We start from the raw sequence: 13,536 nt of genomic DNA, 5'->3' as shown, positions 1-13,536 counted from the left end.
GCGATGCGTGGCTTTGTTTCCAGATCTTTCCGTAGACCTCGGAGTTTTTGTGCGTCTTGTCGACTGTTTTTGAATCTTTTCATCGACCAAATCTGCAGTAAACACTCCACCTCCGCATCACACCAACGTGAACCTTTCACCGCCATTGTTTGAAATGTCCGCGCATGGTCCCTCCTTCTTTTTTCTACGTCCCAACAGGCGCACAGGAAATGACCTCAGAGCCGCCGTAGGCCTCGTGCTCGTACACGTGCGCACACTCGTGCTCGTACACGTGCAAACGTGCTTTACTAAAGCCCACCTCTCCCAAACGGGCCGTGGACGGCAAGCGTGCCGCTCCTAGACGCGGTACGGTTGCACTCACACTGGTCAAAGGAACCAGACTTTAGCCGTGACACGTGCTGTTTGGGCACGGGACGGTGGGACAGTGGGAGGGCGCCCTTAGTCTGAAGAACTTTGCTGTTACTGTTTTCACAGGAATGGGAAACCAAAGCTGCTGCTTGACACTGACTGACCCTCATCATCATCATCATCATCATCATCATCATCATCATCATCATCATCATCATCATCATCATCATCATCATCATCATCATCATCATCATCATCATCATCATCACCATCACCATCATCATCTTCATCTTCATCTTCATCGCTCTCGCCTGAGGACTTTAAAGTGACGGTTGTTTTTTCTGAATGAATGTTTTCACTTTAACTCTCGTCGGGTTTTTTATCCGATCAAAATCAAACATTTTCCAGCAGGAATCAAATCTAAAATGTGGAGGAACAACATGAAACAAGATTAGAGCTCTCCCTGACGTTAGCGTGTAGCTAGCTGCGTGTAGCTAGCTGCGTGTAGCAGAGTGTGTAAACTCGTGTGTTGTTGTCATTTTCAGATCACGTTCCCGCTGGAACACGTTGGATTGTGTCGTTTTTGGTTCATATTATATTTATTGTTATTTTCTCGCTGTAAAAAGCATAATTTCCACTCCGTAACTGTCCGTTAAAGCTGTCGGATGATGTTAAAGCTGTTTAAAGGTTGTTTTTTTTTATTGGACAATTTAAATGTATAAAAATAAAAGGTAAACAATAAACAATAAACAGCACGTTGATAGAGTACAAAAAAACAACAATTAAATGAATAACAATAACTAAAACAACTAAATAGTTCAAACAGGAAACACTTTTCCTCGTGACTCAGGTTTGACTTGTTTTTTGTTATTTAACAGAATCACAGATTAAAGCGACGAGCTCAGTTCAGGAGGGGAATGAGCAGATTACGGTTTTGATTTTGCACGTTATTGTGGCGTTGTGTGTCGACGCCTGCGCGGTCAGAGCAGTGAGGACGCTAACATGCTAACCTGGTTGGTTCAGGGTAGACGCTCCTTAAAACTCGCTGTTTTTATGATTTTTTACTCTGAAAAACACAAAGTTTCCCTGAAAACACAGTTTTCACAGCGGTTTGTGAAACAGCTGTTTCCTCCGTGACGTTTCTCTGTGTTCAGTTTGATGGTTTATCGTTGTTTGAGTCCGTTCACGTTACTTTAACCCCACGTGTGTTTGAACTGAGTCCTCTTTGTAAACACCTGATGCTTTGTGTTTATTTCCACGTCACTTTTGTATCGTTTTTATATTTTCAGGGTTTTATAAAAACCTCAGCAGAAACTTTCTGTGTCGGTGACGAAACACTGATCTGTAAACTGAGACTGAGACATTAAAACAATGAATTTCACACGTTTTTAAAACAGAGGGGGGAGAATTATTAATCACTGAGTCAGTGCACAAGGACACGGAGGGAAGAAGAAGAATTCCTTTATTAGTCCCGCAACAGGGAAATTCCATTTACACACACACACACACACACACACACACACACACACACACACACACACACACACACACACACATGCACAGACAGGACCTATATACATGCAACTAAAGGAGAGATGTCAGAGCGAGGGGGCTGCCAGTGACCGGCGCCCCGAGCAGTTGGGGGCTCGGTGCCTTGCTCAACAGCACCTCGGCAGTGCCCAGGAGATGAACTGGCACCTCTCCAGCCACCAGTCCACGCTCCATACATGGTCCACAAAGGGACTTGAACTGGCGACCCCTTCGGTTCCCAGCCGAGTCACCTATGGACTGAGCTGCTGATGCCCAGTGAAGGTTTCTGTTACGAGTAAAAGAACAAAAGTACCAAGTAAATAAATTCACCATGCAGCCAAATGGATCTTTAATGTACCTTCTGCCTCCCTCGGTCAAAAAAAGGTCATTTTTCGTTCTGTTTTGTTTTTATTATTGTGATTATTTTAGATGTTTTGCAGCTTGTGGCATCAATTTTGTTAAGAACTTTGTGAAATCCAGTGTTTTTTATGTCTGACGTCTTTTATACTTTAATAAAACATTTCTCTCCCTTTTTCCAAAGTTAACAAGCAGATTTAATCCTGTGCCCCTTTTCCACCACTATAAATATAACAATCATAATGAATCATGTTTTTACCCATTCTTTACAGGTTATACAGTTTTTATACATGATTTATTTATTTATTCTTTGGTGGTTTTTGGTCATTTTACGTCTATTTTAAGTTGTTTTGTATGTCTGTGATTTTTCTTTTGCATCTCTTTGATTTATTTACACATTTTATATCTTTTTGTGGTGATTTTGCATAAAATTAAAATTAAATAAATAAATAAATAAAAATCTGTTTTGTATTTTATTTTAAAAAATAAAAAAATAAAAAAAATAAAAAATTTAAATTGAATAAAAAATAGGAAAATATTTTGTATTTTATTTTACATTAAAAAATAAAATAAATAAAAAGCTTTTTTGTGTTTTACTTTAAAATAAAAACGAAATAAATACATAAATAAATACATTAAAAAAATAAAACAAATTAATAAAAAAAAAATATTTTATTTTTAAATAAAAATTAAATAAACATATAAAGAAAAAACATGAATTGTAACCTGAAGTGCAGTTTTAATAAATCATATAAATATATAAATAGTATAAATAAATAAATAATCTCAAAGGAGTTCAGAGCAGTTCTCCTCTCCACCGCTGGGGGCGCTGAACACCGGGAAGTCTCGCGGTGTTTCCTGTCTTCTCGCTGCAGAAGAAGAACCGCGGCTTCCTGACGGATCACCGGGCTAACAGCTAACAGCTAACGGCTAACCGCGAAAACAGCGATATTTACCGTGTGAAGCAGCGGATTCCTCGGCTCCAGCGGTCAGACCGACGCCCGGACCCCCAGGTGAAGACCCCCGCGGCCGCAGCTCACCGTGTCGGGGCGCTTTTATCCGTGAATCTGCGGTTTTACGGAGGGAACCGTGTTCTGCTGCTAGCCTGTTAGCCTGTTAGCCTGTTAGCAAGGCGTTGACAGCACTGCAGCTGTTAGCTTAGCTTAGCTTAGCTTAGCTTCAGAGCTTTTGTTTGTTTCAGCTTTTTATTTCTCTCTTTATTTATTTATTTATTTATTTTTATTAACGGGTTTTCTTTCAAACGTGTGGAGGAATAAACGCGACTAAGGTCTCAATCAATACATAAATAAATAAATAGAGAATTAAATAAATACATGAAGGAAGTTATCTATTTATTTTATTAATGCATTTATTTATTTAAATATGTATTTATTTAATTTTGTTAACGGGTTTTCAAACGTGTGGAGGAATAAACACGACTTTAGTCTCAATAAATAAATAGGGAATTAAATAAATACATGAAGGAAGTTATTTATCTATTTATTTTGTTCATTATTTGATTTATTAATAGCATTTATTTATTTAAATATGGATTAATTTGTTTTTATAAATATTTCTCAAACGTATGAGCAACTAAACACGACTCAAGTCTCAATTAATAAAATAAATAATTAAATAGAGAATTAAATAAATGCCTGGCGGAAGTTATCTATTTATTTTGTTTATTTTTTTATTTATTAATGCATTTATTGATGTGTGTATGAATTTATTTGCTTTATTAATATTTCTCAAACGTATGCAACTAAACACGACTTAAGTCTTTGTAAATAAATGAATAAATTAATAGAGAATTAAATAAATACATGAAGGAAGTTATCTATTTATGTTGTTTATTATTTTATTTATTTATTTATTTATATATGGATTTATTTGTTTTTATTAATATTGAAGGACTAAACCTTCTTAAATAAATGAATAAATAAATAAATAGAGGTGAACGAAGTGAATGTATCTGTTATTTTTACTAACGGTTTTCAAATGTTTCTCAATAAATAAATTAATAATTCACATGTGGACACTGAAATGAATTAATTCATGGAACAATGTTGTACAAATAAATGTAAAGCTCTTTATTCAGTCAACGGTTTCAAATGTAAAGAGGATGAAACACAAACTCACGTCTCAATAAATCAATAAGAGTGATAAATTCATTCTTTAGCATCAGTTTAGTGACGCTTTAGTCTCTCGGGTGAATTTTCATCACAAAGTGCAAACACGAGTATTTTCCTCTGTGTCATTTGTTTCTTATTGATGCTTAAATACAGTAATATTTATCTGATTTCTCCCTAAATGAAATGCTTTTTCTCTAATAATTTGCCCTTTTTTGCGTCTGAGTTTGATATAATTAGTACTTCCTGTTTTCTTCTTCTCCTGTTTCCAGTCTAAAGATGACGGCCGCACCGTACAACTACTCCTACATCTTCAAATACATCATCATCGGTGAGTGTCCGCGGGGTCGAGACCTTTCTCTCGCACAGACGGGGTCCAGAATTACACCCGCACAGGTGTCGTGACCCACACAGGTGCTTTCCGTCACCTGTGTTTCACCTGTGAGGGCGGGACAAAGTTCACCTGCATCATTCTTAGTGGTCGACGGACATTTATGACATCATTAATGCCCATAAAAGCCCCCCCCCCACCTTCAACCTGTGCAGAGGTCGAATCAGCCAGAGTGAAAACACCTGTGTGGGCTCAGGGGCTTTTTTCAGAACAGCTCCATCCAGAGTCTCCAGATCGTCGTCTCAACAACAAAAAAGAAGTCCAGCAGTGGGGTTGCCAGGTTGGTCAGCCCCGGCCCAGTAGCTCCAGGAGACCGGAGTCTGTTTGAGCCTGTTTGAACCCGTCCCCTCCAGAAAACCACAGCATCAAAACAAGGATTAGAGGAGTTTGACTGACAGTTAGCGTTAGCCGTTAGCGTTGAAAGTGATGTTAGCATCCAGGAGCAGCGTAGCCATGTGGGCGTGCGTTTGAATGGCGTTCCTCTCCTTTCTCTCAGTCCATGGAGTGAATGCTCGGCCTATAGTGACTCTGGTTGTTGCCCGTCTGCGCTCACTCAGCTGCTGGGACAAATAAAATAATAAATCAGGTTTTTATAACTCAGGATTGAACGGGGCCTTCCTTCTTTGAGAGTTGCAGGCTGAAACTACAAACTGTGCATACTTTCACTTTACAGCCAGCGTTCACAATCGATTTTCTGACTTCCAGACAGACATTTGCTCCAGTGCGTGTCTGTGAAAATCGATCTGCAGAGAATCTTTCCACAGAAACAGACGGACCTTTGTGTCTGCTGAGCCTCATCTCTGCTCCGTGTGTGAACAGAGACGTGTGTTCTCCACATAGATGCTTGGTTTCTCCCACTAAAACACGATAAAGAGCCTGTTTGGGTTTAAATATAAGCCTGTTAATAAATCCTGATGCTAACACGTGAAAATATCTCCTGTGCTTTAATGCATCTCCTTTAGTGTGCAGGAATTAGCCCCTCGCCCTCTTAGAGCGCACTCAGACTGTCCTCCCGCACCGCGACCCGGACTTTAGGGTACTTGTCCCCCCTCCCTCTCCCCCCCGCGCCCCAGCCCCGTTTGTACTCACACTACCTGGGCCGGCCAATGCTTCTTGCTGTCCATACGCCATCACGCCGTAGCACATCACACGCATTGATCGCGTGTGTGTGGCTTTGTTTCCAGATCTTTCCGTAGACCTCAGAGTTTTTGTGCGTCTTGTCGACTGTTTTTGAATCTTTTCATCGACCAAATCTGCAGTAAACACTCCACCTCCGCATCACACCAACGTGAACCTTTCACCGCCATTGTTTGAAATGTGCAACAGGCGCACAGGAAATGACCTCAGAACCGCCGTAGGCCTCGTGCTCGTACACGTGCGCACGCTCGTGCTCGTACATGTGCAAACGTGCTTTACTAAAGCCCACCTCTCCCAAACGGGCCGTGGACGGCAAGCGTGCCGCTCCTAACATTTATAATTTACGGTCACAACATATATATATATATATATCAATATAAGTTTGACCTCTGACCTCATGTCTCTCTCTCTCTCCCTCTCTCTCTCTCTCTCACTCTCTCCCCCCCCCCCCCCCCTCTCTCTCCAGGTGATATGGGCGTAGGGAAGTCTTGTCTGCTGCACCAGTTCACAGAGAAGAAATGTGAGTCTTCCTCATCATCATCATTTCCTCTGCAGGAAATTCACTTTTGTTGAGAAAAACATTTCAATGCGCAAACCTGAAAATTTAGAGACGAGTCGTGGAAATTATTTATCACCAAATATCCTAGAAATCTGCATTCTCTCTAATGTCCAGCAGAGGGAGCACTTAATGAATATAAACTGACGTGTGTGTGTGTGTGTGTGTTTCGTGTGTGTGTGTGCAGTCATGGCGGACTGTCCTCACACCATCGGGGTGGAGTTCGGGACGAGGATCATGGAGGTCAACGGTCAGAAGGTGAAGCTGCAGATCTGGGACACGGCCGGTCAGGAGCGCTTCAGGGCCGTCACCAGGTCCTATTACAGAGGGGCCGCCGGGGCCCTCATGGTGTACGACATCACCAGGTACTGACGTGTGTGTGTTTCTGTGTAATTGATCAATACAGTAACAAACCTGAAAGTGAAAGTGTCTCCAGTCGTTTAATTTTTGTGTTTGTGTTTTAGGAGAAGTACTTATAATCACCTGAGCAGCTGGTTGACAGATGCCAGGAACCTGACCAACCCAAACACAGTGAGTGCAGACACACACACACACACACACACACACACACACACACACACACACACACACACACACACACACACACACACACACACACACACACACACACACACACACACACACACAACCAGGGTTTAATTCATAAAGTATCTTAATTCTAACGTAATGAAAACAAACACATCACGCACCGTTGTGATGAACAGAGAGCTGAGGAAGGCAAAGCTCTGGATCTACCCTCAGTCCTGGTTCCTACCCTCACCTGTGGTCATGAAAGCTGGGTCAGGACCCAAAGAACCAGGTCCAGGTCAGGACCCAAAGAACCAGGTCCAGGTCAGGACCCAAAGAACCAGGTCCAGGTCAGGACCCAAAGAACCAGGTCCAGGTCCAAGCGTGTGAACTGTGTTTTCTCAGGAGGGTGGCTGGAGTCTCCCTTAGAGAGAGGGGGAGAAGTTCAGCATCCGTGAGGAACTCGGAGTAGAGCCGCTGCTCCTTTGCGTTGAAAGGAGCCAGTTGAGGTGGTTCAGGATCATCTGGTAAGGATGAACCCTGGGCGCCTCCCTAGGGAGGTGTTCCAGGCACGTCCAGCTGGGAGGAGGCCTCGGGGAAGACCCAGGACCAGGTGGAGAGATTAGATCTCCACACTGGCCTGGGAACGCCTCAGGATCCCCCAGTTAGAGCTGGTTAATGTGGCCCAGGAAAGGGAAGTTTAGGGTTGCTACGATGCTAACGGTTGCTACGATGCTACCGTTGGTTTAGCCGTTGACTGGGTCTCTGCGCTCGCCGTCACGGTGAGACCAGAGCAGAAAGACGATCGTGGGAAGTCTCCTTTAGGAGACACGGACATCTTATTTTGAAAGGGTGTTACATCCACCATAATGGTCCACAGGGTACGACTTGAGCTGATTTGTGTAGTTTCTCACCCGCATGTTTGTGTCCAGGTGATCATTCTGATCGGTAACAAGGCCGACCTGGAGGCTCAGAGGGACGTGACGTACGAGGAGGCCAAACAGTTTGCTGAAGAGAACGGTGAGGAGTGTGTTTGTGTGAGTGTGTCGGCAGTGAAACGTTTGAATAAAAATAAAACTGGGCGTCTGATTTCTTGTGATTTGTACTTCCTGTCGTTGATCAGGGTTGCTGTTTCTAGAGGCCAGCGCCAAGACGTAAGTACAAACACACGTTCATCAAGGCTGGTTGTTGTGGAGAGACACCGTTACTCAAATGCTAAACTTAAGTACAAATATAAGGTGCTAATCGCTCCGTCCTCTGTTCCCCGGCTTCCTCCTCAGAGGGGAGAACGTGGAAGAGGCCTTTCTGGAAGCCGCAAAGAGGATTTACCAGAACATCCAAGATGGCAGTCTTGACCTGAACGCTGCCGAGTCGGGAGTCCAGCACAAACCGTCTGCGCCGCAGGGAGGTCGCCTCAACGCCGACAGCCAGCCGGCCAAAGAAGGCTGCAGCTGCTAACCCCAGACAGGAACTACAGACCCATAGAACAGACGGACGCACGGAGGCAGACGGATAGGTACACGAGAGATCCACCAGGCACTAAGTTGCATCTTCGATCCAGAGTCCGTCGATAAAAAGGATTTAGCTGGATTACATTTAACAGTCCAACTAACTTTTGTCAAATCCAGTCCTGAGTTCAGCCCCCGCCCCCAAAACAAGATTCAGTCGCCCCCGCCCAATCACACTTTCATCATCCTTGGATAAATCAGGACACTGTCAACCAAATTCAAAAACAAGCCAGACACCTGTGTGTAACTTCTGCAGCAGTGTTGGACAACTCCCAAATCAGGACCACCCTGGACCGTTCCTGGACAGTGTCCACACTGGCTCACTCACTGTGTCCGTCACTGGACAACCCTTTCCCCCCTAAACTGGACTACCCCCCGGACCTCCCAAGTCTGGAGCGCTGTTGTCCAGACTCAAGTGATGGTTGTCCAAATTTGGCACTACCCTGGGAACTCTGAAGACCAACGATACAGGCCTCACATTTGAATCCGCCTACAGTCCAAAATTGGACCACGTTTGCCTTAGTTCTAAATCTGGACAGATCCAAAACCCAGGCTTTCCTTTATTGATCTTTAATCGTCGGCGTACTTGACGTAAAGGTACAACTCTAAGCCCATCGAGAGACTACCTTTATCCTGGATGACTCCTCCAAGGCCGTCGTGCGTAGTCCACATCCATCCGTCCCTCAAATCTGGACTACCTTTGTCCCAAACACCTAAATAAAGATACAAGGATCAGCCTAAAACTGGACTCACCGAGTTCCAACTCCAGACATTCCTCTGGACAGATTCAGAGCCTCGGGTCAAGCCGGACTGCCTCTCGGTCCAAATCAAGAATCACCTCCAGTCCAGATCTTTGAATTTAGACGTAATTCTAATCGCTATGAATCCAGATCGTCCAAACGGCCAGTTCTTTGGATTTATAGTCATACCTGTGTCTTCTGCGTCTGTCCCATCATTTGTTGTTCAGTTGGAAAAGTCTTAACGCTCCGAGTCCGTTCATCCTAACGCGGAGCGGCCTGGACGTCTCTGTACAGATCATATTTCTCGCCGTCAAACGCAACATCTCACGTCAGATCAGAAGACCCCGTCACTGTAGCTGTCGATCCGATCGGAGACTTTTGATTCTGTTGTTCTCGGGGTTAATTGCGTCTCTGCAGTCGTCTTTGCGATATTCACACCTGGTTGATGATATAATATTACTTGTTGGACTTCCAGTCACCTGGGATGCAGGTTAAAGGGGGTTCTCCCTCTAGAACAGATATTAAAACACGTATTTTCAAAGTCTGCAAAGATAAATCCGATGATCGAGTTCGGCCGGCGCTGGAAGAACATCTGTAGGTAACGTCGTGGGCCGATCACCAGATCCTTCGGGGTCTTCTGAAGGGCGGTAATTTGCTTTTACGGAAATCGTAAGATCCAGGGTTTCGGGGTTGGAGTTCGACCCGTGTTATGTACCAGAAAGTCACGATACGTCGAGCTTTGCTGCGTCAGTTTCTAAACGTCTTTCTTCGCAAGATCCCAAACTTTACGGACGTGCGATGAAACTTTAGCTAGCGTCGATTAAACTCGTTCGGCCGCGTCTCAATCAGAGGAGTACCCGTTTACCGAGACCCTGCCCGACCAGATGAGACCAGATCTGACCCCAAACCCACCGTCACTGCGACTCCACGCTTTGCCTTTTTAAAAAAACATCTAAAATAGTTTAATTTAACCACTAAACCTTGAATTTCGATCGTTCTGCGGCGAAATGAAGCAACTGATTGATGAAGGTGATGATGATGAAGCATAAAGTGACTTCCCTGAACCACAACGTCACAAGTTCAGGGTTTTTATCACATTTTTACCAAATTAATAGAAACGGTATATTTCTGAGGTCACAGCTCCACCTAGTGGCCGTGTCTGCGTCCCCTCCAGGTTAAACGAATCCAGAGGGAAGACGTTTTTTTATTTATTGCTGCTTGTTTTTGTTTTTTGTTTTTTTCTTTTTAACATTTCGTCGCTTAACTCTGGATTCTGCTTCATCGCAACAAAAAAAAAAACATTATTTCACGTTAAATTCTGCCGTCAGACTTTTAAACGCGACCCGATTCAGCTCAAAACGCCCGAGCCTTGACTTCCCGAAGTGCTTTTAAGTTTCACCAACTAAATAATTAAATGTTATTTGAATCCACGGTGTTTAATAAAGTGTGATCCCAGTCTTTGGAAGTGGATCGAAGCATTCCAGCGCCAACTCCCCACCGAACAAACACCGTGAAGTTGATTTTTTTTACGCTTTTTAAATATTTTAAAGCTGTTTTCTTTGATTTTTTTTCGGCCACGTGAGGAAAGAGAAACCGAAACGAGCCGACAGACGCGTGCGCGCTCTGTGAAACACATCTACTGCAGCAACAACGTGGATAAACGTCCAGTTTACAGTTGTTTCTGCAGCGGCGCCGTGAAATAATCTGCAATAAAACTTCTTAAAAACCAGGAAAGATGTTGAGTTTTTAAAAGTCTGTTTCCCCGTCGAGGTCCGGATGAAAAAGTGCCACCAACACGAGTCCACGCCGGACTTATTTTAACCACATTTACGTGTTTTACTTCTACATTTCTCTACGTTACGTCCAAATAAAGTCTCTTTGGTTTCTTTAGTTTCAGTTTCTTCAGAGCCAGTTGAGGTGGTTCAGGATCATCTGGTCAGGATGAACCCTGGGCGCCTCCCTAGGGAGGTGTTCCAGGCACGTCCAGCTGGGAGGAGGCCTCGGGGAAGACCCAGGACCAGGTGGAGAGATTAGATCTCCACACTGGCCTGGGAACGCCTCAGGATCCCCCAGTTAGAGCTGGTTAATGTGGCCCGGGAAAGGGAAGTTTGGGGTCCCCTGCTGGAGCTGCTGCCCCCGAGACCTGATCCAGGATCAGAGGCTGAAGATGAGATGAGGTAAATAAGAAATGTCTGAAGAGACAAAATGAGCCGTTTAAAGGTAAATGTTTTGTGTTTAAAAATATGAATAAAAAAACGATGAGAAATGAGAGCGAGTCGAACGTGGAAGTCAAAGTTTTGAAACTCGTCCGTTATGATTCGTTTCCTGGCTCAAAATCTTAATTTAAGAAGTCAGAACTGTGACTTTGTGACGTCGTTTTGACTCAAAGTGACAGTTTTTTTAATTATAATTTGTCTGAAACGTTTTAAAAATCCGTTTACACTGAAATGATTTCACTCTCCTGCGTCCGCTTCACTTGTTCTGTCTCCTCTGGGCCTCCGTACTTTTGTGAATGAACGTCATTTTCCGCCGCGGCTCTGATTCCGCCCCGGTGGTCGCGCTCAGACGTCCTGTACATATCAGCAGCTGACGGCTTCATGATGATTAAAGCCAATGCTGTTCAAAATGAACTGTTTTCTCTGTTTTAACTGTGTCCGCTCCTCGTTGTGCTCTGATTGGTCGACAGCAGCGTCCAACCGTGACGCGTGATTCATGAATGAAGCCTCCGTCACTTTAAAACACCTCAGACTCTTTCTGCACATCGCTCAATAACCTGCACGCCGCGTCCAACGAGGGGAAACAAAATGTGTCTCTCTCTTCTTTACGCTTCTGAAATTTTACTCTGAAAGAAATTTAACCAAAGTGTCACGAACGTCAAGACACGACAAACGTTCTGTCGGGACCGCCGCCTTAAGCTTCCCTCGCCCAAGGAGAACATTTCAATCTGACGTGTAATTCAGGCGCAAAATCATCCACAAAAAGATGCAAAATGACTAAAAATAGATGCAAAAGCACCGAAAAGATGCAAAATGACTAAAAATAGATGCAAAACCAGCACAAAAAGATGCAAAATTATTAAAAATAGATGCAAAACCAACACAAAAAGATTCAAAATGACTAAAAACAGATGCAAAACCAACACAAAAAGATGCAAAATGAGTAAAAAAAGATGCAAAACCACCACAAAAAGATGCAAAATGACTGAAAATAGATGCAAAATGACTGAAAATAGATGCAAAATGACTAAAAATAGATGCAAAACCACCACAAAAAGACCTTTGAATGCCTTCACCGTGCTGCCCCGAGCTAACACTGTTAGCCACGTCCGGCTGTTAGCATCTCTCCTGGATTTCTAATTAACAGTTGTTACAGATAAAAAACCGTCTCTGGATTATTTGATGATTAAAGTGCAGAAAAAGACTCTGGAGGATGATTTTGCGCCTGAGTCACACGTGTTTCTGCAGCGTCATCGTCTTTTAACGCTAACTTTGATCTTTAAACAGACGAAACACGACGGACGGGTGAAGCAGCGCCGATGATGCGTCTTTAAAACGCTCTGGTTTGATTCTGCTCATTTCATTTTAAACCTCATGATTTGTTGATTCGTTCTCTTCTAACTCTGTAACGATTTCTCCTGCTGGACCTTTTTTCTCCTGGAGTGTAAATAAAGTTTAAATCCTGTATTTACGCACGACTCCACTGATTCACTCATTCTTACTTTAGCACTTTAGCACGCGTTTATGCTCCTAGAGGACACTTTAACACGTTTAGGCTCCTAGAGGACACTTTAGCACACGTATATGCTCCTAGAGGACACTTTAACACGTTTAGGCTCCTAGAGGACACTTTAACACACGTTTATGCTCCTAGAGGACACTTTAACACACGTTTATGCTCCTAGAGGACACTTTAATACACGTTTATGCTCCTAGAGGACACTTTAACACACGTTTATGCTCCTAGAGGACACTTTAGCACATGTTTATGCTCCTAGAGGACACTTTAACACACGTTTATGCTCCTAGAGGACACTTTAGCACACGTTTATGCTCCTAGAGGACACTTTAGCACACGTTTATGCTCCTAGAGGACACTTTAACACACGTTTAGACTCCTAGAGGACACTTTAGCACACGTTTGGCTGCTAGAGGACACTTTAGCACACGTTTATGGTCCTAGAGGACACTTTAACACACGTTTATGCTCCTAGAGGACACTTTAGCACACATCTTTTTGTGCTGGTTTTGAATCTATTTTTAGGCGCATTCTCAGAAAACTTCCGTACTTTTCCATCTCCGTCCATTTCCGTCAC

The 13,536-nt window shown here is 43.4% G+C and overlaps 1 protein-coding gene across 1 annotated transcript; it reads left to right on the top strand.

Moving 5' to 3' along the window:
• Nucleotides 1–3,119: 3,119 nt before the first annotated feature.
• Nucleotides 3,120–12,905, top strand: LOC310946585 (ras-related protein Rab-14-like). Its single transcript, XM_083913089.1, has 8 exons — nt 3,120–3,248; nt 4,637–4,695; nt 6,359–6,412; nt 6,636–6,813; nt 6,913–6,979; nt 7,909–7,996; nt 8,100–8,130; nt 8,257–12,905. Exons 2-8 carry the CDS (start codon nt 4,644–4,646, stop codon nt 8,432–8,434), a joined length of 648 nt encoding a protein of 215 aa, XP_083769215.1. The 5' UTR covers nt 3,120–3,248; nt 4,637–4,643; the 3' UTR covers nt 8,435–12,905.
• Nucleotides 12,906–13,536: the final 631 nt, after the last annotated feature.

Source organism: Echiichthys vipera, assembly GCF_963691815.1.
Source record: "Echiichthys vipera genome assembly, chromosome: 4".
NCBI lineage: Eukaryota > Metazoa > Chordata > Actinopteri > Perciformes > Trachinidae > Echiichthys > Echiichthys vipera.
The sequence above is the reverse complement of the archived record's forward strand: the minus strand, read 5'-3'. Positions and strand labels throughout refer to the sequence as shown.

Excerpts from the sequence above, each read along its gene's own strand:
- LOC310946585 (XM_083913089.1), top strand. The coding sequence starts at position 4,644 with ATGACGGCCGCACCGTACAACTACTCCTACATCTTCAAATACATCATC. Across the intron at positions 4,696-6,358 it reads CTTCAAATACATCATCATCG|GTGATATGGGCGTAGGGAAG; the intron begins GTGAGTGTCCGC and ends CTCTCTCTCCAG. Across the intron at positions 6,814-6,912 it reads ATGGTGTACGACATCACCAG|GAGAAGTACTTATAATCACC; the intron begins GTACTGACGTGT and ends TTTGTGTTTTAG.